We start from the raw sequence: 26615 nt of genomic DNA, 5'->3' as shown, positions 1-26615 counted from the left end.
GCCCGCGTACCGCAAAAAAAAAAAAAAAAAAGAATTGAAACCAAGAATAAGAAAGGTGATGAAGTTTTATGAATGCTTTTCAATACCACTTCTTAATACTACTTCTCAACTAACTGTGCATTAGTATAAAGCACAGTTTTATATTATGGTGTTGTAGTCAACACTATAATACATTCAATAGCTATCATGAATACAAATTGACAGAATTCTTAAGCTTTCTTTTAATTTATGTCAATTAATATTTTTAATATTCTTCAGCAACAATACCACACAGCTCATTCTTGTCCCAGAATATTCTATCCAGAGCAGGTAAACCTCTTGCCTAGTACTTAAAAAAATTCAATAGTACTTACCAAATTCAATTTAAGAAATGTTTTTTAATATAACACCACCCTTTTATTTTTGCAAAATCACTTACTTGGGTTTGGAAAGCACCTTTTCCAAGTTAAACTCTTTCAGATATCTTATTATGGCAGCCAAAGAGCAAATCACAGGCTTTTCCAAGTTAATGATGCCAGAAAAACTTTGCGAACCTAAAAAAACAGAATATACACCTTCATTAAAGTTATTATTCATTATTAAAAACAAATATTAAGTTAAATAAAATTTAGTTTATGATTTTTGAAATAATAATTTAGACCGTTATCTCCCAAAATTACCCTTTGGAAAAATACAGAAGTTTACAAATACTTAGGGTACGAAAGAAAGGGCATTTTCTGATGGTAGATGACCCTTTTTTGGAGAGCAACAGAGCAACTATTTTCAAAGTGTAAAATGCTCATCCCCTTTGACCCAGAAATACTCCAAACTGCTCGTTAAAGATGTGTATACCAGAAAGTGAGTTGAAAAATCTTTTCTAGTAATTTCTGCTTTATAACAAAGTCAATCAGATATACATATACATATATCCCCATATCTCTTCCCTCTTAAAAAATCAGACACAACCTAATTGAACATCGATAAGGTATTACTTAAATAAATTTCAGTACATCCAGATTATTATGCACCTACTAATGGGAATGACTTTCCCATTAGCTTTCCATCTGGTCTCCCACCTCTATCCCTGTGCCCTATAGGGTATTCTTAACAGATCAGCCAAAGGAATCCTTTTTAAAATGTACGTCACATAACTGGATTACTGTGCTTACAAATCCTCCAACATTTCCCAACTCACTGCGAGAAGCAGCACAAGTTCGTAAAGGGTCTACAAGTCCCTACACAACCTGCCTTCCATCTCCTTTCATCTCTGAGCACACCTCCTAATATTCTCCCCCTTAGTTACTCTGTCCCAGCACCCAGGCTCCTTGATATTCTTTAAACACACCAAGCACTTTAGATATGTTGTACTTACTGTTGTCTCTGCCTGAAACTGTTCCTTCACAGGTCCATGTGGTTTTCCCCCTTAACTCCTTTAATCTTTGTTCAAATCTTTGTTCAACTGCCACATTCTCGGTGTGGGCTTCCCTCACCACTCTACTTAAAAATTCACCTCTTCCCTGCCTTTCTGTATCGTACTCATCACCTTTAAACACTATTTTATTGTACACCTCCCCCTATTAGACTGTAAACTCCAAAAGGGCAGGAATTTTTGTCTGTTTAATTCCTTACAGTATGTAAAATACCTCAAATAGGCATTCAATAAAAATTAGTTGAAAGAATAAATACAAGTTATATTAAACAAATACATAGAAATATGTATGTTTATGTGTAGATCTGTACATCAAAAAATTCTTAAGGATTTGTGGGGAAGGACTTGTACTTTCTTCCTTACACACAACTATGTTTTAACTTTTTTTGCAGTAGGTATTTATAACCTCTAGAAAAAATTACAAGATATCCTCTACAAATCTGTAATATAAAATATATTACTTTCAACTATAGCTTTTTATAAAACCAAGGTGTAAATGATGAGTTAACAAAACTCTTCCCTTCTACTGAGAATTTCATCTTTTAACTGTCTAGCTCTGTTCCCCAGGAAACCTGACAAAAGATGAAGTGCCATTGTGTTATGAGGTAGCATTGTGTATGGTAAAAATGACCTGAAATCAGTAAACTGCAGCATCTGAACTAGGGGAAATTATAAATACCTGACTCCAGAATTTTGGCCTTCCTTGAGTACACTGACTCTTTAAACTTGGCATGTCCTTTGGAGAAATTCCAGCAAGAGATAAGGTTTCCTATAGGTCATGGGGCTTCTAAGCCAGGGCAGATCCTGCATCCCCCTGATGAAAGTCTGCTTTCTTTGCAACTGAGCAGTCACTAGAGGAGGGAGGGGATTTTAAGCACCCAATGACTCTGTGGACTGCTGCAGACTGCTGAGGACGCCTCCCACTAAGAGGAACAGCGTCCTGTCGGCAAACTGGATTTTCTGTCCTATATCCTTCTAAGCGAATCTGATGCCAAGAGTGGCTTATGATAGTTTCCTGACTTAGTCTTGTCTTTAGTTGAACATAAGATGATGATCCCTTGGTGATATCTCGGACTGCCATTATAAGTGGGTTACACTCTCAGACGCCTGATTCAATTTGGCCAAGACACCATGAGATTAAAAGGGATGGGGAAAGAAATGCCAACAAGACATTGATGCCTAAGAGGGAGCTGGGGGAGGCTGGTCTAACAGTGAAAGCTCTGCAGCTTGTGATAGGGGATAATATTGGATCTTAGCATAAGCTGGACTGGCAGGAATGAGGGGTACAGACCAAATCAAACAGATACTTGGCTGAGAAAATGTGAATTAGATAAACAATGGTAATCCAACGTATTAAGACCCTGTCACTAATGTTCTGGTATTTTAATTCTGGCCATCAATTTTTGGAAATGCTAGCCTTCATTAGGAGATTTACATTTTATAAAATTGCAGGAAAATCATGGACTATCTTTTAAAGGAAGCAAAAAGGAAGGTTCTTCTGAAACTAACTTGTTACACTCCAATGAATATGCCAAAAACATCAAGTTACTAAATGGTCATAATTACAAAGAAGCAGCTGCAGTTGTGCTTCTGATGAGTGCAAGAACAGTGAACTCTTCCCTCTACTTCCAGTTATTAATCAATAACTATCTAGTTTCCATTAGAGTTTTAGTCAAAATTGCACCTTTATCCAAATCTCAACTCAGTTAAATTTGAGGACACATGGCTAACATGTATAAAATATTTACATTTACCGTCAACTATGTCTTTTGCATAAAATTCTGTAACCTCTTGGAAAGCGTGGCTGTATTCAAAACACATGTTATCCATCCTTTCTACTCGAATTCTGTCATCCCGCACGCTGAAAGAAAAAAATGCAAAATTAAAAAATTAATTATCCATAATCTTGCACTATCTGTATTTAGGCCTTGACCTGACCAAAATAAATAAGACTCATTCCTTATTCTCTCCCAAGTTGAAAAAAAAAGAGACAAAGAGCTAAGGTTTCTCGGTCAAAAGGCTGCATTTCATAAAATATTATTACTTTTACTACTAGTATTTTATATCACCTAGCACTGTATTTTATATATATTGTTATTAAGAACTCATTAAGGTCAGTTACTTTAATAAACACAAAAGGGAGAAAAATGGAAAAGCATCAATTTAATTGCATCAATTGTTTAAATCCACTAGAAACAGAATACATCATTAATTTCTTTGAAGTGGCATCTTTGGTTGGCACTATGCTAATAAGTCCATTTCTTCTACCACAGCCTCCAGTCAAATATAGTAAATTCCCCTTAAGTCAACTCTCACTGTTTCTATAAGTGGTTCTACACTTTTAAAAAATATGCATATGTGTGTGTGTGTGTGTATATACATAAATGATTACGTAAGTACATAAACAAAATCATCAAATCATCATCCATGCTAGGAGTGCATTGTCTTCCATTTTCTAGTTTGCTTGACTCCCCATTCCCCTCCCCTCCCCTCCTTTCCTAATCACCTCACTCCCAACCCGTTAACAGCCTAGGAGGAACCCTTCCTCATCTTTTTCATGTTCATATGGTCATACGTATGTCATATACACCTACTCATACATGCATTGTTTTATAGAATGGGGATGACCTTATACAAACTTCCCTGCATCTTCTTTTCTTCACTAAATAATAACTCTTGGAAATCCCTCCATATAAAGTGACCTAGCTACAACTCACTCTTTTTAATGTCTGAAAAATATTTGATAGTATGTAAAAGCCATAATTTATTCCACCATTTCTTTACTATTGGACATTCACTTGATGTTAACATTTTGCCACATGTTGCTTTAGAATATTTTTATCTAAAAAAAAATTATAGATACAGGTGTATCCTGCACACGTCCCTCTTCAGTCATATTCATCTACCATCTTCAGAAGTAAACACTACCTTCAATTTGGTGTATATTAGCACCATGTATGTTTTTATACTTTACAATATATTTTAGCATCTTTACACAATACACTGTACCATTTCATGTTTTAAATTTCATATAAGCAGTACTTTATTACACCTATCCTTCTACAACTTGCTTTTGCACTCAGAATTATATTTCTAAGATTTATACATGAAGATGGACATATTTTTTTTAACATCTTTATTGGAGTATAATTGCTTTACAACAGTGTGTTAGTGTCTGCTATATAACAAAGTGAATCAGCTATATGTATACATATATCCCCATATCCCTTCCCTCTTGCATCTCCCTCCCACCCTTCCCTATCCCACCCTTCTAGGTGGTCACAAAGCACCAAGCTGATCTCCCTGTGCTATGCGGCTGCTTCCCACTAGCTATCTATTTTACATTTCGTAGTGTATGTATGTCAATGCCACTCTCACTTCGTCCCAGCTAACCCTTCCCCCTCACCACGTCCTCAAGTCCATTCTCTATGTTTGCATCTTTATTCCTGTCCTGCCCGTAGGTTCTTCAGAACCTTTTTTTTTTTTTTGGTTCCATATATATGTGTTAGCATACGGTATTTGTTTTTCTCTTTCTGACTTACTTCACTCTGTATGACAGTGTCTAGGTCCATCCACCTGACTACAAATAGCTCAATTTCGTTTCTTTGTATCTGTTTTTAAATTTTCAATTATTTCTTATTTTTGAGTAAATTTTTAAGATTTGCTTTTCAAATTTAATTCACCTGAATTTATTTTGGGGGATGGTGTGAAGGTAGAAATACACTTTTATTTTCCATATGATTCTCAATTAAGGATCAAGCACCATTATAAAACATTCCATCCTATTAATTTAGAATGCTGCCTCCACATTTCTACATACGTGTGACCCTGTTTCTGGTTTCTATCCTATTCCACTGATCTTTTTGTCTATCTCTGTATCAGGAGCACAGTATTGTAATTTCCATGCCTTGGTATCAATATCTGTGGCAAGGCCCCTACCTTGCTTTTCAAGATTGTCTTGGCTATTCTTGGGTTTTTGAATTTTTTTAGAAATTTTAGATTCATTTTGTCAAGTTTCACAAAAACCTTATTGGGCTTTTGACTGGATTTGCAATGAATTAATTTAGAGAGAAATGATATCTTAACAAATCAAGATATCCTATTGTTAAAGATGGCATAATGTCTCTTTATTCATGTCTTTCATATCTAACAATAATGTTCTGTAATTTTCTCCATGTTATATATATCTTTGGTTGTGCTCACTCTTAGATATATTATAGATTAATACTACTGTGAAGGGAATCTTTTCTTCTATTACATTGACTAAAAGCTTATCACTGGTGTACATGAATCTAAATTTTTATATGTAGCAACAATGCTAAACACTTTTTTCCTGTATTGCCTATGTATGAATTAATATAATCTTCAAGAAGAAAATTTCTATTTTTCATTTCTTTTTTCTGTTTCACTACACAACTGGCTAAGACCTTCAGGGCTGCGTTGAACAAAGGTAAGGCTAACAGCCATCCTTTGTTTTCTTACTGGTACTAATGGGAATGCTTCCAAAGTTTTGACTCTTAAATATGATTTTTACTAACGGGTTTTGGAATAAATGACTTATTAGCCCAAGGTTTGGTAAGTTTCCCAGTTTTTGCAAAAATAAAAAAAATTAGTCATAAAGGATTACTGAATCTTAGCTAATGTTCTTTCTATAGGTATTAAAATAATCATATTGTTTCCTCTCACTTAATCTGGTAAGATATTATTCATATTTTCTGATGCTGAATGATCTTTGCATTCCTGGAATATACTATACTTGTCCTGATGTTCTGCGTTGCTTAAATAGTTATAAATTTGATTTCTTAGTGTTTTTCTTTTCCCCCAGAAAATCTGTGCCAGCATACCTAGCTCCAAAGGCTTTTTCTGTTCTACTGCAAGACTAGACAGGCATAAGCTGCTTCAGGAAGAAATCTAAGAGGGAGGATTTTCTCCCATCTGTAGTGCTGAAGAGGATTTTTCCACCTTAATCCAATGGAGAGAGTATCAGACTAACTATTGCAAATCTCTTATCAATTTTTATCTTCCTGTAGACACCCTTAATACCTGGATTTTTAGATGCCTACTGCAAAGCTATTTAAGTAACTCAAAAAGCAATGAATGACCTTAGGTGAGTTCCACAATGCTTTTGTACAAGTCCCTAGAGTGAACACGCGAGGCAGCTGGTAACTCAATTACTGTTCTAATATTTTGTTTGAGAAGCAGATAAGAATTTAGAAACACATTAATTTTGATAAAAATGGACTTGTCAGTTACCCTTGAGGCTTTCATGGGAGCATCACAAGAGTGTTAAATTCGACATTCTGCAATCTGTATATAAAATATCCTTATGCAAACATTTTTTCCCACAAACTGATTGGAGTTATATGTGAAATCTCTTATCTGTCTCCCTAGATTTCTTTATGGTAAAATCAAATCACTGTATCTTTGAAACAAAAGTCTACTTGAAACACTGTATACACAGAGAGTAATATCCGACCAGAATTTTGTCAAACTAGATTTTAGTAAAATTTCTATATTCAACAGAGAACTGTCAATCTTGGTTTCCTCAAACTGTAGCCTGTGAAATACCTGCATCAGAATCACCTGCAACACACATTAAAAGCACAGATGCCATACCCCAAATGTGTTCCATCTGAATTCAGCAAGAAGCTGGAGGAGAGGGGGTATTTTCATTTTCAACAGGGTTTTCGGGGTGACTCGCAGGCAAACTGCAGACTGAAAACACTCATCTACACGAAAAATACTGGCAGCCATTGTAGGACTAGAGTACAAAATGGAAATATAAATCGTCTCCAAAGACAGTCTATGTTTTTAGCTGCTCTATTAGAGGTGAGCAGTAAATATCTTTTCACCAAAAAATTAAGTCAACGATGGTCCCATAATTGACCTAGGACTTAAAAAATTATTTAAAAAACACCTTCCCACCCTCTACAGAGGCTCTTTGTGACCAGAGGCTGAAGCCTTCTGAACAGAAAAGAGACTGAACAGAGGCTATGCTCCTCCTCCGTGGGCCTGGGGTGGCAACTGCCCTTCTGCACTGGATGGGAGGACTAATGTCAGCATGTGAGTCTCAGTCACTACATGGGGTATGCAAAGCTGGACTGTCTTAAAATTTCTAATTTTATTTTTTTTTTTTTAAGATTTATTATTTATTTATTTATTTTTGGCAGCATTGGGTCTTAGTTGCAGCACGTGGGACCTTTGTTGAGGCATGTGGGATCTTTCGTTGCAGCGTGCGGGCTTCTCTCTAGCTGTGGCAGCGGGTTTTCTCTTCTCTAGTTGTGGCGCGCAGGCTCCAGAGCACGTATCCTCTGTAGTTTGTGACGCGTGGGCTCTCTAGTTGAGGCACACAAGCTCAGTAGTTGCAGCACTCAGGCTTAGTTGTCCTGCAGCGAGTGGGATCTTAGTTCCCTGACCAGGGATCGAACCCATGTCCCCTGCATTGTAAGGTGGATTCTTTAGCACTGGACCACCAGGGAAGTCCCAAGATTTCTAATTTTAAAAAATCCTTTTCATATGTTACATGCCTCTGTGTTGCCAAATGTATTGTTTTTGAAAAGTTAAGTGGCAATAAAACTCTCAACAAGTGTGGAACCTACACTAAAAAAGGGGGGAACTTTAGACCCAGTAATGTCAACTTGGACATAAAATTGGTGATTCTCTGGTGCTGAGTAGCAAACCACCTACAAAGATTTTGATAATGTTTAATTGTGACCAAATGTCAACTTACCAATTTATGATCTATGCTGACTTTTGAAACTATAATTTTTATAGATAAAAAGAGCCTTGCTAAAGGTTGACAATCTACTCTAGGAAAACCCAAGGCCTCTTCTGACAGTGTCCTTATTGATAATAATAATACGGATTGAGTTCCAAGCTTGCTGAGTGATTAATTCTTTCCTCTGAGGACAGAATGCAATAGAGATCGAGACTGAATAAAACAGACTATGTAACATAGTTACAATGCCTCTATATCAGAATTAGGATGAAATTCATTAATTTATTACTTCTTATAATAGGGAACCATCACTTTCTTAGAAGACTGAGGGCATTATGTCAAATCATAAAGACAACCACTAGAATGAAAATATCAGAATAACCCCAGAAGAACAGCAAAGAAAACAGACCATATAGTGGAAGATTCTTTAAGATATAAAAATAGAAAACTGAATATGGACAAACTAATATCAAATATATCTACCATAATGACAAATGTAAATGGGCTAAACTCACTTATTTAAAGAAAATTAACCTCGGATTGGATTACAAAAGAAAAACTGGGACTTCCCTGGTGGCACCGTGGTTAAGAATCTGCCTGCCAATGCAGGGGACACAGGTTCAAGCCCTGGTCCGGGAAGATCCCACGTACCACGGAGCAACTAAGCCCGTGCACCACAAATACTGAACCTGCACTCTGGAGCCCATGAGCCACAACTACTGAAGCCCACACACCCAAAGCCCATGCCTGAGAAGCCTGTGCACCACAATGAAGAGTAGCCCCTAATGCTGAATACTAGTGGTCACAGTAACTATTCTTGTTATTCTTCTGACTTTTTTGGGTCTATTACTAGTGCTTGCTATTGTTGTAGTTGTATAATCTTACACAGTATAGAAGTTTCCTGAAGCATTGCTGTCATTTTTGGTGTTGTCTTGTAATTAATAATGGATGGATGGATGTTGAATTTTATCAAAATACTTTTCACATCTGTCTAGATGATCATACATTTTTCTCCTTTACCTTACTAATGTGATGGGTTATATTATTAGATTTCTTTATGTTGAACTGTTTTTATATTCTTCAGCTAAGGCATCACACTATCTTCTATTTATCCTTTTTAGTATACTGATGGATTCTGTTTGCTAACATTTAATTTTGGAGACTGATTATATGACTTACACCTTAAAAAAAAAAAAGAGTAGCCCCTCATTCTTGCAACTAGAGAAAGCCCGCACAGCAATGAAGACCCAACGCAGCCATAAATAAACTCATTTATTTTAAAAAGAAGAAGAAAAACTTTCTACACTACCAATAGGAGCAAAACTTAAAGTAATTCAGAAAGTTTAGAAAGAAAAGGTTGGCTGGAAAAAAATTGCCCAGATCAATATATTAGGCTAGTGCAAATAAAAAGAAAGCATGGGACAAGATTTTCTTATCGGGCAAGATAAAATTCAGGACAAAAAGCATTGTAACAAGACAAAGAGAGGTACTTAATGATAAAAAGGACAAGATGGAAGAAAAGCTTTTCATCCCATATCCTTACAAGAGTTTTAGATTTTTGAACCATTGTTATATACTACTTATTCAAAAAATAAAATTGTTTCTTTAGAAGAGAGAAAGAGGGCTTCCCTGGTGGCGCAGTGGTTGAGAGTCTGCCTGCCAATGCAGGGGACACGGGTTCGAGCCCTGGTCTGGGAGGATCCCACATGCCGCGGAGCAACTAGGCCTGTGAGCCACAACTACTGAGCCTGCGCGTCTGCAGCCTGTGCTCCGCAAGAAGAGAGGCCGCAATAGTGAGAGGCCCATGCACCGCGATGAAGAGTGGCCCCCACTTGCTGCAAGAGAAAAGCCCTTGCACAGAAAACGAAGACCCAACACAGCCATAAATAAATAAATAAAAAGCTAAAACTATAAAGTTTTCAGAAAAATATGGAGGAATATGTCTATGAACTTGGTAAAGGCACAGATTTCTTAGGAATTAAAAAAAGGAAAGAAAAAGGAAAGAGTGGATTACAGGATTTACACAGGAGCTCCCAGGAGAAGATGTTTGTCCACTTACCTGGACTTAAACCTGGGAGGCTAAGGAGTCCAGGAAACGGAATGGCTGCAACCTTCCTGCTACCTTGGGGAACGTAAGAGGGCAAACGCCAGAGGGAGAGACAAAGGAGAAGAGCCCCTAAATAAATCCATGCCCAATTCCAGCCTACCTTCAAGCTTTTCACTTACATGAGCCAATATGTTCATTTTTAACTTTTAAAAATTCAATAAGAACTCACTATAAAGTATACAGTTTTCAAAAAGCAAAAGAGTCTTTGCTGTCCAGAGAAGGAAGTGGACACAATCACACAGACAGCAACTTAGAAAGATGGCAACCTCTACTGTTGGCCAGATGTGCAATAGTGAACTGAGGTGAGAAAGACCCAGTTTGATTTCGGCTGGTGAGCCTGCTTCCGACCAAACCAAGAGGGAGACAGGGTACAAGTCAGAGACTGTAGAGACCAGGAAGCCCCCGGCCACCACTACACACTTTCCCACCAAGCAGAGATAAAGGGACCTTAGACAAGTTACCACCGGGGGATAGAAATTAAAAGCAGATTTAGGGCACGCCCCCGCAGAGTTAGAAAGACCCGAAGTAAGGAAACACTAGGACCTAGCCCCAGAGGACAGGCCTGTTGGGGAGCCAGAAGAAGAACTGAGAATCTCCTCACTCACTATGCAAACTCCATGGGGCCTCAGACAGAGGAGGCCTAAGGCCCAGGAAGTAACCAAGGCCTGCACAAATGACAGCTGTGCCTGCTGTTCAAAAGACTAAGACAGGAGGTCTTATCTTATCTTAACTTATCTTAAGGTAAGAAGTCTACACTAGGTAAACTCATGTCTTTCTAACATTTTCTCTAGCTTTTGATTTTACTTTTTCTTTTATAGTAGTTGTTACTTTAAGAAAAAAAAAAAAGGTAACACTCCAACAAAAAATTGCTCATCTGTCTGGAAATTGCTAACCTGACAGGGAAGTACTTCTATCTGCAATGAGGTCAGGAAAACTAAGAGGATTAGAGTGCTCAAACTTGAGGAACCAGGGGGAAGAGAAAACGAAGGGGGAGGGAATGGAGGCAGAAAGCCCAAGGGCCTAGAGAAGGCATCATTTCTGCCCACAGTCATAACCTCCCAGCTCTTCTTCCCTGACCCTGGAAATCTTCTCTTAAGGATGAACTCCCTTGGAACAATAGTTTAAAACCTCCATCCTTTCTTAATCTTTCAGTCTATCCCAATCCTGGGTCTTTTTGCCACCCATCTCCACATACCACACCCCCAGCCCTGTGTACATATTCTTATTTAACAAGCCAGCCAAGACTCACCTCCTCTAAGACGTTTTCCCAGAAGAATAACCACATGCTAGGATGGCCTGTGCTTTCTACTGCACATGTGGGACTGCAGTTTGTAAAGTAATACCTTCAGAAATAAAGCTACTTTGTTTGAAGCACACATGCTTTTTGTCAGGAACTTTACTGCCAGAGATAGAAATACAAACTGTAATATGCATTATAAAGGAATGAAAGGTTCATGGAATATTAACCAAAATAATGTCAACTGTGCTATAAAACATTACTTATTTTGAAGTCCAGAAGCAGAGGTGAAAGAAGGGAATGGTTGCTTCTTTGTGTGTTTTTACTGAGAAGCCGTATAATGGAGTGGTTCAGAGCCTATGCTTCAGAGCCAGGAAGTCTGGATCAAATTCCAGTTCTGCCACTTAGCAGTTGGATAACACCAGACTTAACAGCTCTCTGCCTCAGTTTCCTGGAAATCTGTATTAAAAGAATAGTAGCTCCCTCACAGTGGGTTTGTGAAGATTAAATCAGCCAATAAATATTATAAAGCCCCTAGAATAGTGTCTAATACATAGTGTTAGTAATTGTTGTTATTAACGTTATTACTGCTACTTAGGAATGAAAGATAGGAATAGTCATGTGCTCAAAGGAAAAGGCAAAAAAGGGGAGAGTGCTTTAGAACAGACGAAATTGGGCAGGACAGGCACAAAGGAAAGAACACATCAGCAATGAAAAGTATTCTCAGTAGCTACCAAGATGTCTCTAATGGTACTTTTTTCACTCCAGGGGAGCACAGGATGAAGATGAGGAAAAGCTAATGTGGGATTTCAGAAACCACTACCCCTCCCCAAAATAGCACCTCACCTACTTCTGATGCTTGAAATGCCTTTAAATAGACACAAAGCATTTTCATTTCACAGGTAGAAACAAAAGAAGCCACTCAAAGGTCACTTAAATAGCAGTCTTCAAAGATGACAAAACAAAAGATACAGGTTAATTTTAAAGTTTACCTTTAGAAAAATTAACAAAAGTTGCTAAACTCTAAAGCCAATTACCTAGACATGTACACACTACTATATATAAAATAGATAACTAATAAGGACCCACTGTATAGCACAGGGAATACTACTCAATACTCTGTAATGACCCATATGGGAAAAGAATCTATGGGTTGGCCAAAAAGTTCCTTCAGTTTTTAAGTAAAATTAAAAGTCATTTTCACCAAGAACTTCATTGAACAACGTATTCACCGTTTTGTTCCAACTTCTGCTGTTTTTCAGGCAACTTCATAATTCCATCTTCCCAAAACTTTTTATCTTTTTGAGCAAAGAACTGTCCCGGATGCCTTTTATAGTCTTCCAGGGAATTGAAAATGTTTTCCACTAAGAGAATTTTGTAAAGACAGAAATAAACGGAAACCTGAAGGTGCAATGTCTGGTGAATAAGGTGGATGAATCAGAACTCTCCAGCCAATATGTAACAGTTTTTGCCTGGTCATCAAAGAAACATGTGGTCTTGCATAATCCTGATGGAAGATGGCGCGTTTTCTGTTGACTAATTCGGGACACTTTTCATAGAGTGCTGCTTTCAGTTGGTCTAACTGGGAGCAGTACTTGTTGGAATTAATAGTTTGGTTTTCCGGAAGGAGCTCATAATAGAGGATTCCCTTCCAATCCCACGATATACAAAATACATCACCTTCTTTGGATGAAGACCGGCCTTTGGTGTGGTTGTTGGTGGTTCATTTCGCTTGCCCCACAATCTCTTCCATTCTTCCACATTATTGTACAGTATCCACTTTTCATTGCCCATCACAATTTGTTTTAAAAACAGAACGTTTTCGTTACATTTAAGTGGAGAATTGCATGTTGAAATACGGTCAAGAACGTTTTTTTCGCTTAACTTATGTGGAATCCAAACATCAAAGCTATTAACATAACCAAGCTGGTGTACATGATTTTCAATGCTTGATTTGGATATTTTGAGTATGTCGGCTATCTGCTGTGTGGTATAACATTGATTGTTCTCAATTAATGTCTCAATTTGATCGCTATCAACTTCAACTGGTCTACCCAATGGTGGAGCATCGTCCATCGAGAAATCACCAGCACGAAACTTCACAAACCACTTTTGACACGTTCAATCAGTCACAGTACCAAAAACTCAAATGTTCAGCAAGTGAATGGATAAACAAGTTTGTAGCAATTCTACTGAACAATAAAAAGGAACAAACTATCGATACACTCAAAGCATGGGTGGATTTCACAGGCATTATGCTGAAAGGGGCTGGACATGAAAGAGTACATACTGTAATGATTCCATCTATGTGAAATTCTGTAACAGTCGACTCAGATCAGTATTTGTTTGGCGTAGGAGGTGGACATGGGGAGAAAAATGACTACAAAGAGGCACAGGGAACTTTCTGGGAAGATGGAAATGTTCTATATCTTAATTGGAGTGGTGGTTATATTGATGCATATATTTATCAAAATTGATTTGACTCATATACTTAAAATGTGTAAATTGTATTGCATGTAAATTATACTTAAGGTTGATTAAAAATTAAAGCTTTATTCCAAAAAAATTAAAGCTTTATATATTTGCCATATATAATTTATAGCTGAAAATTTTCTATTAAAAATTCTGAACATTTTGGTACAGATGAACCGGTTTGCAGGGCAGAAATTGAGACACAGATGTAGAGAACAAACGTACGGACACCAAGGGGGGAAAGCAGCAGGGTGGTGGTGGTGGTGTGATTAATTGGGAGATTGGGATTGACATGTGTACACTGATGTGTATAAAATGGATAACTAAAAAAATCTGAACATTTAGACCAACAAATTCCTGTGCCAGTGTGTATTTCAAATACATTTTTGGAATAAGATTCTAATTCAAGTATTTATTCAGCAAAAAGCAATGGTGCAGAGAAGCAGCTCATTTTGAAGAAAAACATTTAACTTCAAAAAGTACATTCCATATTTATATGCTTTGAGATGATCATAGTTTAAATGTCATCCACTATTTCACATACACACAATCATCCCAACACGAAGCAAATTTTTACAAAATAATTTACGCTTCCTGTGGTTCAAAGACATTTTTGTTAATCACAAAAATCACAAAATCTTTACCTGACATTATATGCCCTCGAGAAAAAGCAAAAGAAATCCTACTTTTCTGAGAGTCTTATATAATCCTGAAGAGAATGATCAGCATTAAAACATTCTCAGCTTAGTGGAAATTCATCTCAAACATTTTTTTCATGCATGATTAAAAGCATTCTCTCAGTGACAGACACAAAATCAAGACCATTTCACTCGGATCATATGCCTTTGAGTTCATTAACAAGCTCGAGCCTGCCTCAGACAACTTAAAAGAACCAATCTTCCTAAACTGATATTTTTCTCTACAAATAACAAACTCTGATATTATCCCAAGAAACAGCTGCTTCAAAAAAAATAATCAAGTTGACGATCTGGAATTCATAGTACATGAATAACTAACTGATGTTTCCTTTTCAATTCAACAAATCTTCACTACAGGAATAAATGGAAAAAAGGAGTTCCTTGCTGTGTGTTAAGGGCTGAATTATGTCCTCCTAAAATCCCTATGTGGAACTCCTAACCTCCAGTACCTCAGAATGTGACCTTTTTTGAAGACAGAGTGCTTACAAAGGTCATCAAGTTGAAGTGAGGTCATTAGGGTGGGTTCTAGTTCAATATGACTGGTGTCCCTAAGAAAAGGGGAAATCTGGACACAGACACACAAAACGAAGACTACATAAAGAAACATAGGAAGAAGATGGCCATCTATGAGCCAAGGAGAGAGGCCTGGGAGAGCCTTCCCTCACAGCCCTGAGATGGAACCAACCCTGCTGGAACCTTGATTTTGGATTTCTAGCCTCCGGAAGAGTAAAACAATAAATTTCTGTTTTTTAAGCCACCCAGCCTGTTCATTACATCAGTCCTAGCAAACTAACACAACCCTACTAAAGGGCTCAGTATCTATTTAGAGGTGCTTATAAACAAATCACTAAAATACCAAGTAGATTGAAAAGAATGCCTGTGGTAGTATCTGCCAATTTCAAGAGTGTAAATATTCTCACCATGGCTGATTTTAAGCTACCAAAGCTTGCCTGAAAGAAAATTCCATGGAAATATAACCATCCATTCTCACAAGCCACTACAAGCGAAATCCAGCACAGAGCAAAAACGCAGGCATCAGTATTTAATACACAGGTGATTTCAATGTACAGCCAAGGCTAGAATCCCAACTGAAAATTGCAGGACAGCTTCATAAAAGCAATAAGACTTAAAATACAGACTATTTTAGAAGACAGATGAGGAGAAAACACACCACACCACATAAGAATAGCTTAAGAATGGCAAAATAACAAGTGAAGAATGAAAAAAAGAGCTAATATCTACTGAGCACTTACTATGTTCTATGCACTGTTTTAAACCCATTATATGTATTAACTATCTTAATCCTCACTACTACTCTGTGAAAAAGTTCCATTATTATATACCTGGTTTTGCATAAGAAAACAGAGCCACAGAGAGGTTAATAAGATCCACAGCTAAAAAACGAAAACAAAAACAAAAAACCAAGGAAGCTAGGATTCAAACACAGGCTGTCTGGCCCCAGACTCTGTACTCAGACCACTGTCCTGTGCCATCTCTCATTGTACATGACATGTTTAGACCACAGCAATTAGTCTAGTGCAACTAGAGCCCAGAGAAAGGGACAAGGGACTAGACAGGAGAAAGTGCGCCATATTCCTGGTTTCATGTTACCTTACTTAAGCAATGGGTTTTCAACTCAAACTCGTAAAATCAATCAATTTAACCTTCTTGCATAACTTGTTGTTTAAATACGTCCAATCAAATAGAAAAGTCTGGAAGTGAAAATCTATCTGTAAAACAAAATCACCACCTCTTTATTTATATGCGAAAATACGATTTAGACACAGGGATTGTTTAGCAGGCAACAAGCACCTGTCATCATTCAGGAGCAATTAGCGTGGCCTAGAGCCTCCGACAAGGAATGCAGGAAAATCATACACATTCCCTAAGCCACAAAGAGAATTCTGGAAGATGGGGCTGCACTCACTAAGCTCCTGGGGCAAAGACAGCACCACACACGAAAAGCCTTAAGTTTTCCACTTCTGAGGTTAGAGGAAAGACACCTATAAACACTTCACATCACAGAGGCCCCGGAGGTGGGGGTGGGGGGCAACGAATGAATTCCACTATTGTTTCCAACATTTAGCCAGTATTTAACTCTGGAATTGTTCTAAAAAAAAAAAAAAAAGAATGCTTTTTATCTATGTATTTGCAGAGCACTGTAAAACATCAGCATTTTGACAAAGGTAGTATTTTAGTATATAGGGTAATGGCAAAACTGAATAAAACACATACCCTTTAAGTAACATCTTTGCATTGTCAGTACAGAGGGAAAGATAAAGTGAAAGGGAACAGGTAAACAAGGAGGGAGAGAGAGGCTTCTCTCCTTTTACAGGCAAATACTTTTATGCTCACAGGGCCTTGGAACTAACCTAAGGAAGCCCTTTCTTCTGCAGCCCCAGAAAAATGACAGAATGTGTTGAGAGGCTAAGTTCTATGTCTCTCTGTAGCAATAAGTAGGTGGGAAGGAGGTAGAATATGACAATCAACCTACAGGCCAGGCTGTTCCCACTGTTCTCCAGAAGGGAGAAGAAATAGGATTTTATTCTCCATGGGTGGGCAATCTCTTGTCTTGCTCAATTTAATCACCCACAAGTAAACTCTGTGATATCCGGGGGTTGAGAGTTAAAAGTTACATAAAGACTGTAAAGTATCCTTACCGATACCTAAATGACTGCCTGACTTGGCAACCAGGAATTGCTTAAAAAGGGCAGTAATCACTTTATCAAATACTTCCAAACTCCCAATATTTTAGTCAGAAGCAAACTAGTTTTTACATTCTTACTTGCAAAAATTATATCTCAACAGTATTAAACACCTGTCACTTAGTGGCTTATTGGAACAACACACATTTATTATCTCACAGTTCTGTAGGTCAGAATTCTAACACTGGTCTCACTGGGCTGAAATCAGGGTATTGACAGGGCTGTGTTCCCTTTCTGAAGGCTCTGGAAGAGAATCTGGTTCCTTGCCCTTTCCAGTTTCTAGAGGCAGGCTACGTTTCTTGGCTTGTAGCCTCTTCCTCCATCTTCTGAGCCAAAATGGGTGAGTTGCACACTCACAGCACATCACTCTGACTCTTCTGACCCCACCCCCCGGCCTTCCACATTTAAAGGACTTGTGATTATTGAGCCCACCTGGATAATCCAGGGTACTCTCCCTACCTTAAAATCAGCTGAGTAGCTCCATTATTTCCCCTCTGTCATTTAACCTCATATATTCACAGGTCCTGGGTTTGGGACAAGGTAATCTTTGGAGACAGAAAGACAGATACATGCATATATGCATACATGCTACTAGACCACCTGTGCCTGATTCCTCACTATAAAAAATTTATAATTTATAAATTACATAGTAATTACTATATAATAATAGTAATTACCTCAAAGGTTTGTTGTGAAGATTACCTGAGTTAATATGAGTAATCATCATGGAATATACCTGGTATATAGTAAGAGCTTCACTATTTTTTACAAACTCTTTAGAATTTCTTTTTTTTTGGCTGCACTGGGTCTTCGTTGCTGCATGTGGGCTTTCTCTAGTTGCAGCGAGCAGGGGCTACTCTTCGTTGCAGTGCATGGGCTTCTCATTGCAGTGGCTTCTCTTGTTGCGGCACACAGGCCCTAGAGCGTGTGGACTTCAGTAGTTGCAGCACATGGGCTCAGTAGTTGTGGCTCGCGGGCTCTAGAGAGCAGGCTCAGTCGTTGTGGTGCACGGGCTTAGTTGACCCGCAGCATGTGGGATCTTCCCAGATCTTCGAACCCGTGTCCCCTGCATTGGCAGGCGGATTCTTAACCACTGAGCCCCCAGGGAAGTCCCTACCAACTCTTATTTCATCTGTGTTTAAACCTTTTTCTTGTTGTGCAATGTATTTTCCCAACACCTGTCTAGTTAAGTGTTGCCTAGCCTTCTAGGCCTTCTCTTGCGTGATGCTTCCTTACATTGCATAAAACTGCATTTGTCTAATACAGCAGCTACTAATCACACGGAGCTACTGCACACTTGAAGTGGTGCTGGTTGGAACTGAAGTGTGCTATAAATGTAAAATACACATTGGATTTCGAAAACTTTGTCAAAAGGAATGTAAAGAGTTAATATATAAAAAGGGATGTAACAGTTATATGTTGAAATGATATTTTGGATATACTGAATTAAATAAAGTATATTATTAAAATTGCACCTGTTTCTTTTTACTTTTTAATGTGGCTACCAAAAATTTTAAATTACACATGTGATTCACATTACATTTCTACTGAGCGGTGTTGCTCTACACAGAATTATCCTCTCCCTCTCATGTACTCTCTCAGTATTCAGTTTGCTTTCCTATCACACACACTATATAATCTACTTTGTACTGCAGCGGTTTGTATATGTGCTGGCTCTCCAAGTAGACTGGTAGCCTTTAATGGGCAAAGGTCATGGATCTTCTAATCTCAAGAAGATCCAGGGTAACTGTACAATAACTGTTTATGAAGCTGAATGGAAAGGGAAACATTATTTAGCTAATGTGTTTTGTATACCTTACCTGATTTGTTAACAGGAATGACCAGAAGTCAATCTGTCTTTGAAGCAACTTTTTCTTGGGTTAAATCATGATTAGGATGTATAGCAAATGGCAAAACAAAGTTTCATACAACAATACTTAGCTTATTACATACAACGCACCCATCTATCTTTGACTCTACACTATTGTATTTCTGGTTTTTTAAGTGGTAATTGCAACCCATAAGATTGTTTTCATAGTCCGCTAATGATTTGTGACCACAGCTCAAAAAGCACTGCCTTGATGGGTGGGTCAGCTGCAGGCCTCCCTGGCTGGACACAAACCATCTTAAAGATGTCATGTGATACTCAGCACTCTCCTGATCTCAATGGCCCCACCAGGTAAAGACTAACCCTGTGGTGTGGTCATGGTCCAACATGGCCATCAGGGAAGACACAGAGATCCACTCATCATGAATTCTTTTCTCCACCAGCCTTCCTGTTAAGGCTGGGGGCAATTTAGTACACAATCTAGTACAGTGTGTTCAGGGCCCATGTCCACTCCCTTGAGATGGAGAGCCCAGCTCAGCATGGCCAATGGATCAGAGCTGAAGGTACAAAGTAACAGAAAGAGCTCATGATGGTGCTGAGGGAAAGAGTCCTAAGAACTTGTCAGAGTTTTCTGAGCTGCTGTTGTGTGAAGGGGCTCCCAAGCAAGCCTGGAGAAATGCCATCAACCTCAGCATTATGTATATTAAATCAAATTATATATTGAATCAAATACTAGACAGGTATTTTCTTTAAAAAGGTGAAGGGAGGAGGGGTAAGGAAGGGAAGAGGGAAAGGGAGGTAGAGAAGAAAAATGGTAGAGGGAAAAGGCAAGCCAGGACTTCACAGACTTTTATTGCTCTAGGGATGAAGACTTGGGTTAGTGGTTAAAAAGAATTCACAAAAAGAGGATGGGAGGGAGAAGAACTTCCTGGCCTGAAAATAAGAGATAAGGGAATAATTTCAGAGTAATCAACAAAAATAATGGAAATTAGTAAGAAATCTCCTTTCAGCAGAATGGTTTGACAGGAAGGAGTCATTGAAAAGACTAATGGATAAGTCTGCGACCACAAAGGCTCTGACATAAGCAAGCCTGGTGGGGAGGCGGGGTGCGCTTTGAACCAAGGTTTTGATTTAAGGTAGACAATGAAAGGAAGCTTTGTTAGAAGGGAAGAATGTGAAATGAATCTTTGAACTATGAAGAGGGAAAGGGAAGAAAAATAATTGAAGAGATCCTAAGGATAGATGGCTACCTTTTTAAAGAGTTCAATTATGGAGATTTTTGTACTTCATATTGCTGTTAGGTTATATCTTAATGATGGCAGGAGGTGGACTTATCAACATCAAATAGGACTGGAGATCTAGTAGGCTTTGCCACTAATTACCTTGGTGATCATGTAACTTCAGAATAAAATGTTTTAGTTAATTAGGAGACTTTATGAAATTAAATCTCCAACCCCAAACACACAGGTGATTTACAAAAATCAAGTAAAAGTAGAGCAATTCTGCACATCTCACACAATTGCTTGCCAACTTTTCTGTTCAAGTAGACTGGCCCCACCTTGGGAATTCTCTGTAGTAATCATTCCTCCAGACTCCTCAAATTCTGTTTTTTCCTATTCGACTACTATCAATAAACCTATAACATGTACATCCCATTATTCTTTTAAAATAGAGATATTCCTGAGGAGTTATGAAATGAAAATGCACAAAGACGCTCACTATTTAGATAAACCACACAGCAAACACTCTTGTAGAATATCTATTAATTTATTGTGTTTTAAAATCTGGATTTTCATATATATGAGTTAAAAGTGCTACCCATTAAGGGCTTCCCTGGTGGCACAGTGGTTAAGAATCCACCTGCCAATGCAGGGACACGGGTTCGAGCCCTGGTCCAGGAAGATCCCACATGCCGCAGAGCGACTAAGCCCTTGCGCCCCAACTACTGAGCCTGCGCTCTGGAGCCTGAGAGCCACAACTACCGAAGCCCGCGTGCCTAGAGCCCGTGCTCAGCAACAAGAGAAGCCACCGCAGTGAGACGCCCACGCAGCGCAATGAAGAGTAGTCTCCACTCACTGCAACTAGAGAAAGCCCGCGTGCAGCAACAAAGACCCAACGCAGCCAAAAATAAATAAATATATAAATAATTTTTTTTTTAAAGTGCTACCCATTAAAAGTCCTAGCTAGAGATGTAAAAACTATCTGCACCAAGAAAACTACTGAAAATACAATGGCATTTCTACCAGAGAAGGAATTAATATAATTTTTTAAAAGGAAATCAATACAAAACAGATTTTTAATATATTAAGACTTCCTCTTTAAATGTTTGCCTTGAGACACATTTTCCTACTGTGTATTAGATTTATTTCTGCTACTTAATCCACTACCATATCTACTACCACAATCAATATTCTAATTTTGAATTTTCTAAATAGTGAAGTGGAAATTATTACATAATAAACATAATGAAACAGAATGAAAAAGGAGCCAACTTTACCTTTTATCTTCTACTCTAGAAACAAGGAATAAAGAAAATAAGAAAAACAGAACAGAAAGAGAAAAAAACAAAAAAAAGATTTCCTATGAGCATCACAGTAGAAAAAGTTTCAAATGCCACAGATGAGGTTGGAACCTTGCTGTCAAATGATAAGAAATTAATATGGTCTTCCCAAAATGAGTTGGCTATCCTCATACCATTTAAATACACATTTACCATCATATATCCTGTACGAATTTCCAGCTACTACAACAATCCCTTCACGTTTATAAAACCCAATTCATTTTTCCTAAGAAAAACAAACAGGAAATATTCATTATTCTCCTTATTCCAAAAGTTACTTGTTTAGTCATTCACTCATCAAGCATTTATCAAGTACCTACTATATTCAAGCTACTATAATAGGTCCTGGGGACACAAAAGATTATTATGACACAGTTTCTGCCATGAGCCATCCCTTCTTTGTCTTTTTCTGAGGAGACTCTTAATCCAACCCCTCCTTAATATTGCTCTCTCTCCACTGTTCCAACCTTGATTCTCTTTCAGTTCCACTTTATACAATCTTTCTCTCCAAACCCCACATCTGTCCTGCCTTAGGCTGCTCACCCTGGCAGGGCAGCCAACCAAACTAGTTTCTTTTCCCTGAGAAAGCCACGCTCTCTCAAACCCCCATCAGCCTGGCTGTCATTCTCGAGTCTCAACTCTGGCATACTCTTCTGGGAAGCCTCGCTTAACTGCGTAGACAAAGCTTCGTGTTCTTATGCTACCAGTGACTCTCTAAGACCATAACATTTGGCACTTTTGTTATAACTGTTCGTTTCCAGGACTACCAGCCCTGTAGACTGTAAGAATCTGGAAGGTAGCGACCTTACTCATTTTTGTATCTTCACCATCTAGTAATAAGCTTGGCACACAATGAATATTTTTAAGAATGAATGAATGAATGAATGAATGGATGGATGATAATGTGCAAATCAGAGGATGGATCAAAAGGCGAGAATCCACTGCAAACATCTATCAATACAAATATTTCTTAGGGATAAGAAAAGAATAATCAATCAGAATTTACTGCCAGCTATCTAAATTAATAAAATAAACTTGAAAGTGTAATAAAATACCTCAATTAGAAAGGTCAACTACTATAAAAAATGGAGACGAGCCCAACTCCAGGGAGCTTAAATGCCCTTTCTGGACCTCAAATACATCACCTGTATTTCTCTTAAACTCTGGTTTGGATTTTTTTCATTCAAGCAATGGTCCCATTTATACTGGATTTAGCTCTAACACTCATACAGAACCTAAATGACAAGAAGCAGATAAACATGACATATGCTGCCCCTAAAGTGTGCTCCAGCATGTTCCCCCTACCTCAGGCATTCCCCCTCCACCTTCAAGAATGTTCCCACATCTGCAAGTACATCACTACTACAACTCAGTAGTTGTTGGTAAACCAACCCACTGCTTTTTCAACACAAATACCAACTTAAGAATCTTCCTATGCCGTAAAAATTTATGAAATCACAGGTTTGATTCACTAATTATACATTTTTAATATACCTTAAATATTTAACTATGAAAGTAAAAAATATTTATTTGTGAACTGCTTGGAATTCTATCAAGTAAGTAAACCAAGTGTGACTCGGCTCCACCAGTGGTGGCCAGTGCTCAGAGTCACCCACTCCCAACCTTCCCTGTTCCAGGGCCACTCCTCTTTTGATCTAAGACTCTACACCTGATTTATGCCCTTCTCCAGGCTCTCTGAATTCACTTGGTTTTGAGTTTCCTTCAATTCTTTTCGAATTTTAACTTAAATACTTATTTTTTTTTTTGGTAATAAGCAATAAAGGAGAAACTTTATAAAAAGCTAATATGACTTAATCCTCGTGACAGCACTCTGATGGAGGACTGGTAAAACTTCACTACGGTTATTTTTTGTCTGCTCAGATTGTTAATTCACCAAAGAATGGAAGAAGGACTTTCCCCATTGGTTGTGCTTTTAAAAATATTCTAACATGGGCTTCCCTGGTGGTGCAGTGGTTGAGAGTCCGCCTGCCGATGCAGGGGACACGGGTTCGTGCCCCGGTCCGGGAGGATCCCACATGCCGCGGAGCAGCTGGGCCCGTGAGCCATGGCCTGTGAGCCTGCACATCCGGAGCCTGTGCTCCGCAGCGGGAGAGGCCACAATGGTGAGAGGCCTGTGTACCGCAAAAAAAAAAAAAAAAAAAATATTCTAACATGCTTAAACTTCAGGTGACACCAAAACAAATTTTAAAGTGTTAAATTATAAAAAATTTGAAAACGGAGTTTTCTTTTTCCCTGAGTCAGACTCACCCCATGTACAAAACTACAGTAAAGATTTGCACATTGGATTATCAACATAATCCAAGTGCTTTTTAAATTTTATTTTAATTAAATTAAAGTAATATCAAGGAAGCAAAGTTCATTCATACTCAGAACAATCTCTAAAATAAGATCTTGATTAGAAACATTTCTGCTCTGGGAAAGAAGAGTAAACACACTTTTCCCTCTTTCTCTTGCTGAGTACAATTCCCTGGACATTATACATAAAACAAACAGAAGACACTCTGAAAGGCAGACAGAAAGCAGACCAGCAGGAACTCGAGACCTAGAGGTGAGTCCCCTGAGTTTACTTTTGCCACATATATCCCAGCCTTGGAGGTGAAGAAGCTGACAATCGGGAAAGGCCAACAGGAGCAGGCAAAAAAGGTCCAACAATCCTGCTCTCCCCAAACACCCAGGAAGGTGCAGCCAAGCAAGACAGAAAACTCGTAGACAATAACCACTCTACTCCAGCCAAACACCACAGTAAAAAAAAATGTGGTCCAACTCCACCCATGCTAGCAAAGGCCAAGGGGTAACCCAGACATCCTTTCTCACCAGACGGACAAATGGTATCAACTGGTCACGGTTAGTTTTTAGCCAAGTATAATTTTCTAAATGTCATGCAGCTTCAGAAAATTTTAAGAGTTAATATTGTAAAACATTCACACACACCACTGACCATATCATTTGCAACAGATGGACTACAACTACATATCCCTACTTTGTCCTGGTTCTCTACCTGGCTCTTTATCTCCTCCCTTTATGTTTCTTTCTATCCTTCTTCCTCCGACTCCCAACTACTGACATTCTCCAAATTCTTTGATCTTATCCTTTTCTCTGTACACTTTTTTCTTTTATGGGAACTGTTTATTTATTTCTTTTATCTCAACACTCGCACTAGGCCTCTTCTCTTTTATCATGCCATTCTTTGCCCAGAGACCCAACTGCCTTCCATTAGGAGTCCACACCCCTTGGCTGGATTTTAAGGTCCTTGACTCTCTCTTCCCCCAACTCTCAACATGAAAGTTCTCCTCCAATCAGAAAAGTCTCCCCACTGTTTTCACGCTTCCTCTAATATTTCCAGCCTGTGGGCCCCCGAGTTCATGTCGTTTCCACACACACAACATACTGTCCTTCCTCCCCACTACCAATTCAAAGCCCCCTGTCCTGCAAATGCCCCTATGCCAGCCAACCTCCTCCAACAGGCCTTCCTTGGTTATGTCAGGGCCCAGAAAGCTCTCCCTCTCTGTACTCAAAGTTGACCATCATCTGCTCTGTTCATCTGACTTGCCTCAAAAATCAGTTTCTTTGAGAACTAGTAAACATTAATATTGTTTTCTATACCTTTCCTCTTGACCAGTTTTTGTTTTTTGTTTTTTGTTTTTGCGGTACGCGGGCCTCTCACTGTTGTGGCCTCTCCCGTTGCGGAGCACAGGCTCCGGATGCGCAAGCTCCGCGGCCATGGCTCACGGGCCCAGCCGCTCTACGGCATGTGGGATCTTCCCGGACCGGGGCACGAGCCCGTGTCCCCTGCACCGGCAGGCTGACTCTCAACCACTGCGCCACCAGGGAAGCCCTTGACCAGTTTTATAAACATATAACATCTCTAAGCTAAAGTGATCTTAACTGCAGTTAATACAGTGCTTAAAATCATTACTTTCCCTTTGTTTCTCTCTATAGAGAATGTAAGAATGTATACATTCTTACAACAAATGGAAAAGGTAACAATTAATATAGTAAGACTAATTTCCTAAGAACCAAACTGAAATCTATAAACACACTTTACATAAATGATCTATAAAATTTTACATAAATTATCTATAAAAGATAATTCACTGAAGAAAAATTGATAGTTTATCATTATTGAGAAAGAATAACTTTAGCTTAGTACTATCTTTGACTAATGGTTATTTACTCTAAATCATACAATACAAATTAATTCTGTATCTAGACAAATAAAAATAAAAGTAAAGCTTTTCGTAGTCTTTCAATTGTTATCCATGGTATATGAAATGCTTTGGAGACCTCTTGTGGTCAAAGTTAAAAAATACAAAACAAAACAAAAAACCTAATACGTACTTAAAATGGATATTCTGTAATTCCAAAACATTCTGCCTTTTCTCACAAAGCTTTATTATGTCTTCAGTATTAATAAAATATCAACCACTAAGTGACAAAAATGGATGGCTTTAACTTCAGGTTTATAGTGTAAGAAAAAAAAAAAGGAATTCTAAATCTGAGACTCAAGAACCTACCCATCACTATTTAAAACAAAGAAGATACCGCCAGACACACAAAACAAACTTTTCTCCTTGAAAATTCAATGCTATGTTATTTACTGGTAGTAAATATGGAACAGAGTTTTGGCAAGCTCTGTTCTTCATACCCTAATTAAAAGCATTCCCGGGCTTCCCTGGTGGCGCAGTGGTTGAGAGTCCGCCTGCCGATGCAGGGGACATGGGTTCGTGCCCCAGTTCGGGAAGATCCCACATGCCGCGGAGCGCTGGACCCGTGAGCCATGGCCGCGGAGCGTGCGCGTCCGGAGCCTGTGCTCCGCAACGGGAGAGGCCACAACAGAGAGGCCCACATACCGCAAAAAAAA

The 26615-nt window shown here is 38.5% G+C and overlaps 1 protein-coding gene across 2 annotated transcripts in view; it reads right to left on the bottom strand.

Moving 5' to 3' along the window:
• MSH3 (mutS homolog 3) overlaps positions 1 to 26615 on the bottom strand; it is a 182367-nt gene that overhangs the window by 123457 nt on the left and 32295 nt on the right. For both annotated transcript variants that reach the window (XM_024755697.1, XM_024755698.1), the window contains exons 9-10: positions 3163 to 3269; positions 419 to 533 (exon numbers count right to left, since the gene is read on the bottom strand). In XM_024755697.1, the coding sequence (XP_024611465.1) occupies positions 419 to 533; positions 3163 to 3269 (222 nt within the window). The remainder of the gene's footprint in view (positions 1 to 418; positions 534 to 3162; positions 3270 to 26615) is intronic.

Source organism: Neophocaena asiaeorientalis, unplaced genomic scaffold, assembly GCF_003031525.2.
Source record: "Neophocaena asiaeorientalis asiaeorientalis breed wild unplaced genomic scaffold, Neophocaena_asiaeorientalis_V1.1 scaffold37, whole genome shotgun sequence".
Taxonomy (NCBI): Eukaryota; Metazoa; Chordata; class Mammalia; order Artiodactyla; family Phocoenidae; genus Neophocaena; species Neophocaena asiaeorientalis.
The sequence above is the reverse complement of the archived record's forward strand: the minus strand, read 5'-3'. Positions and strand labels throughout refer to the sequence as shown.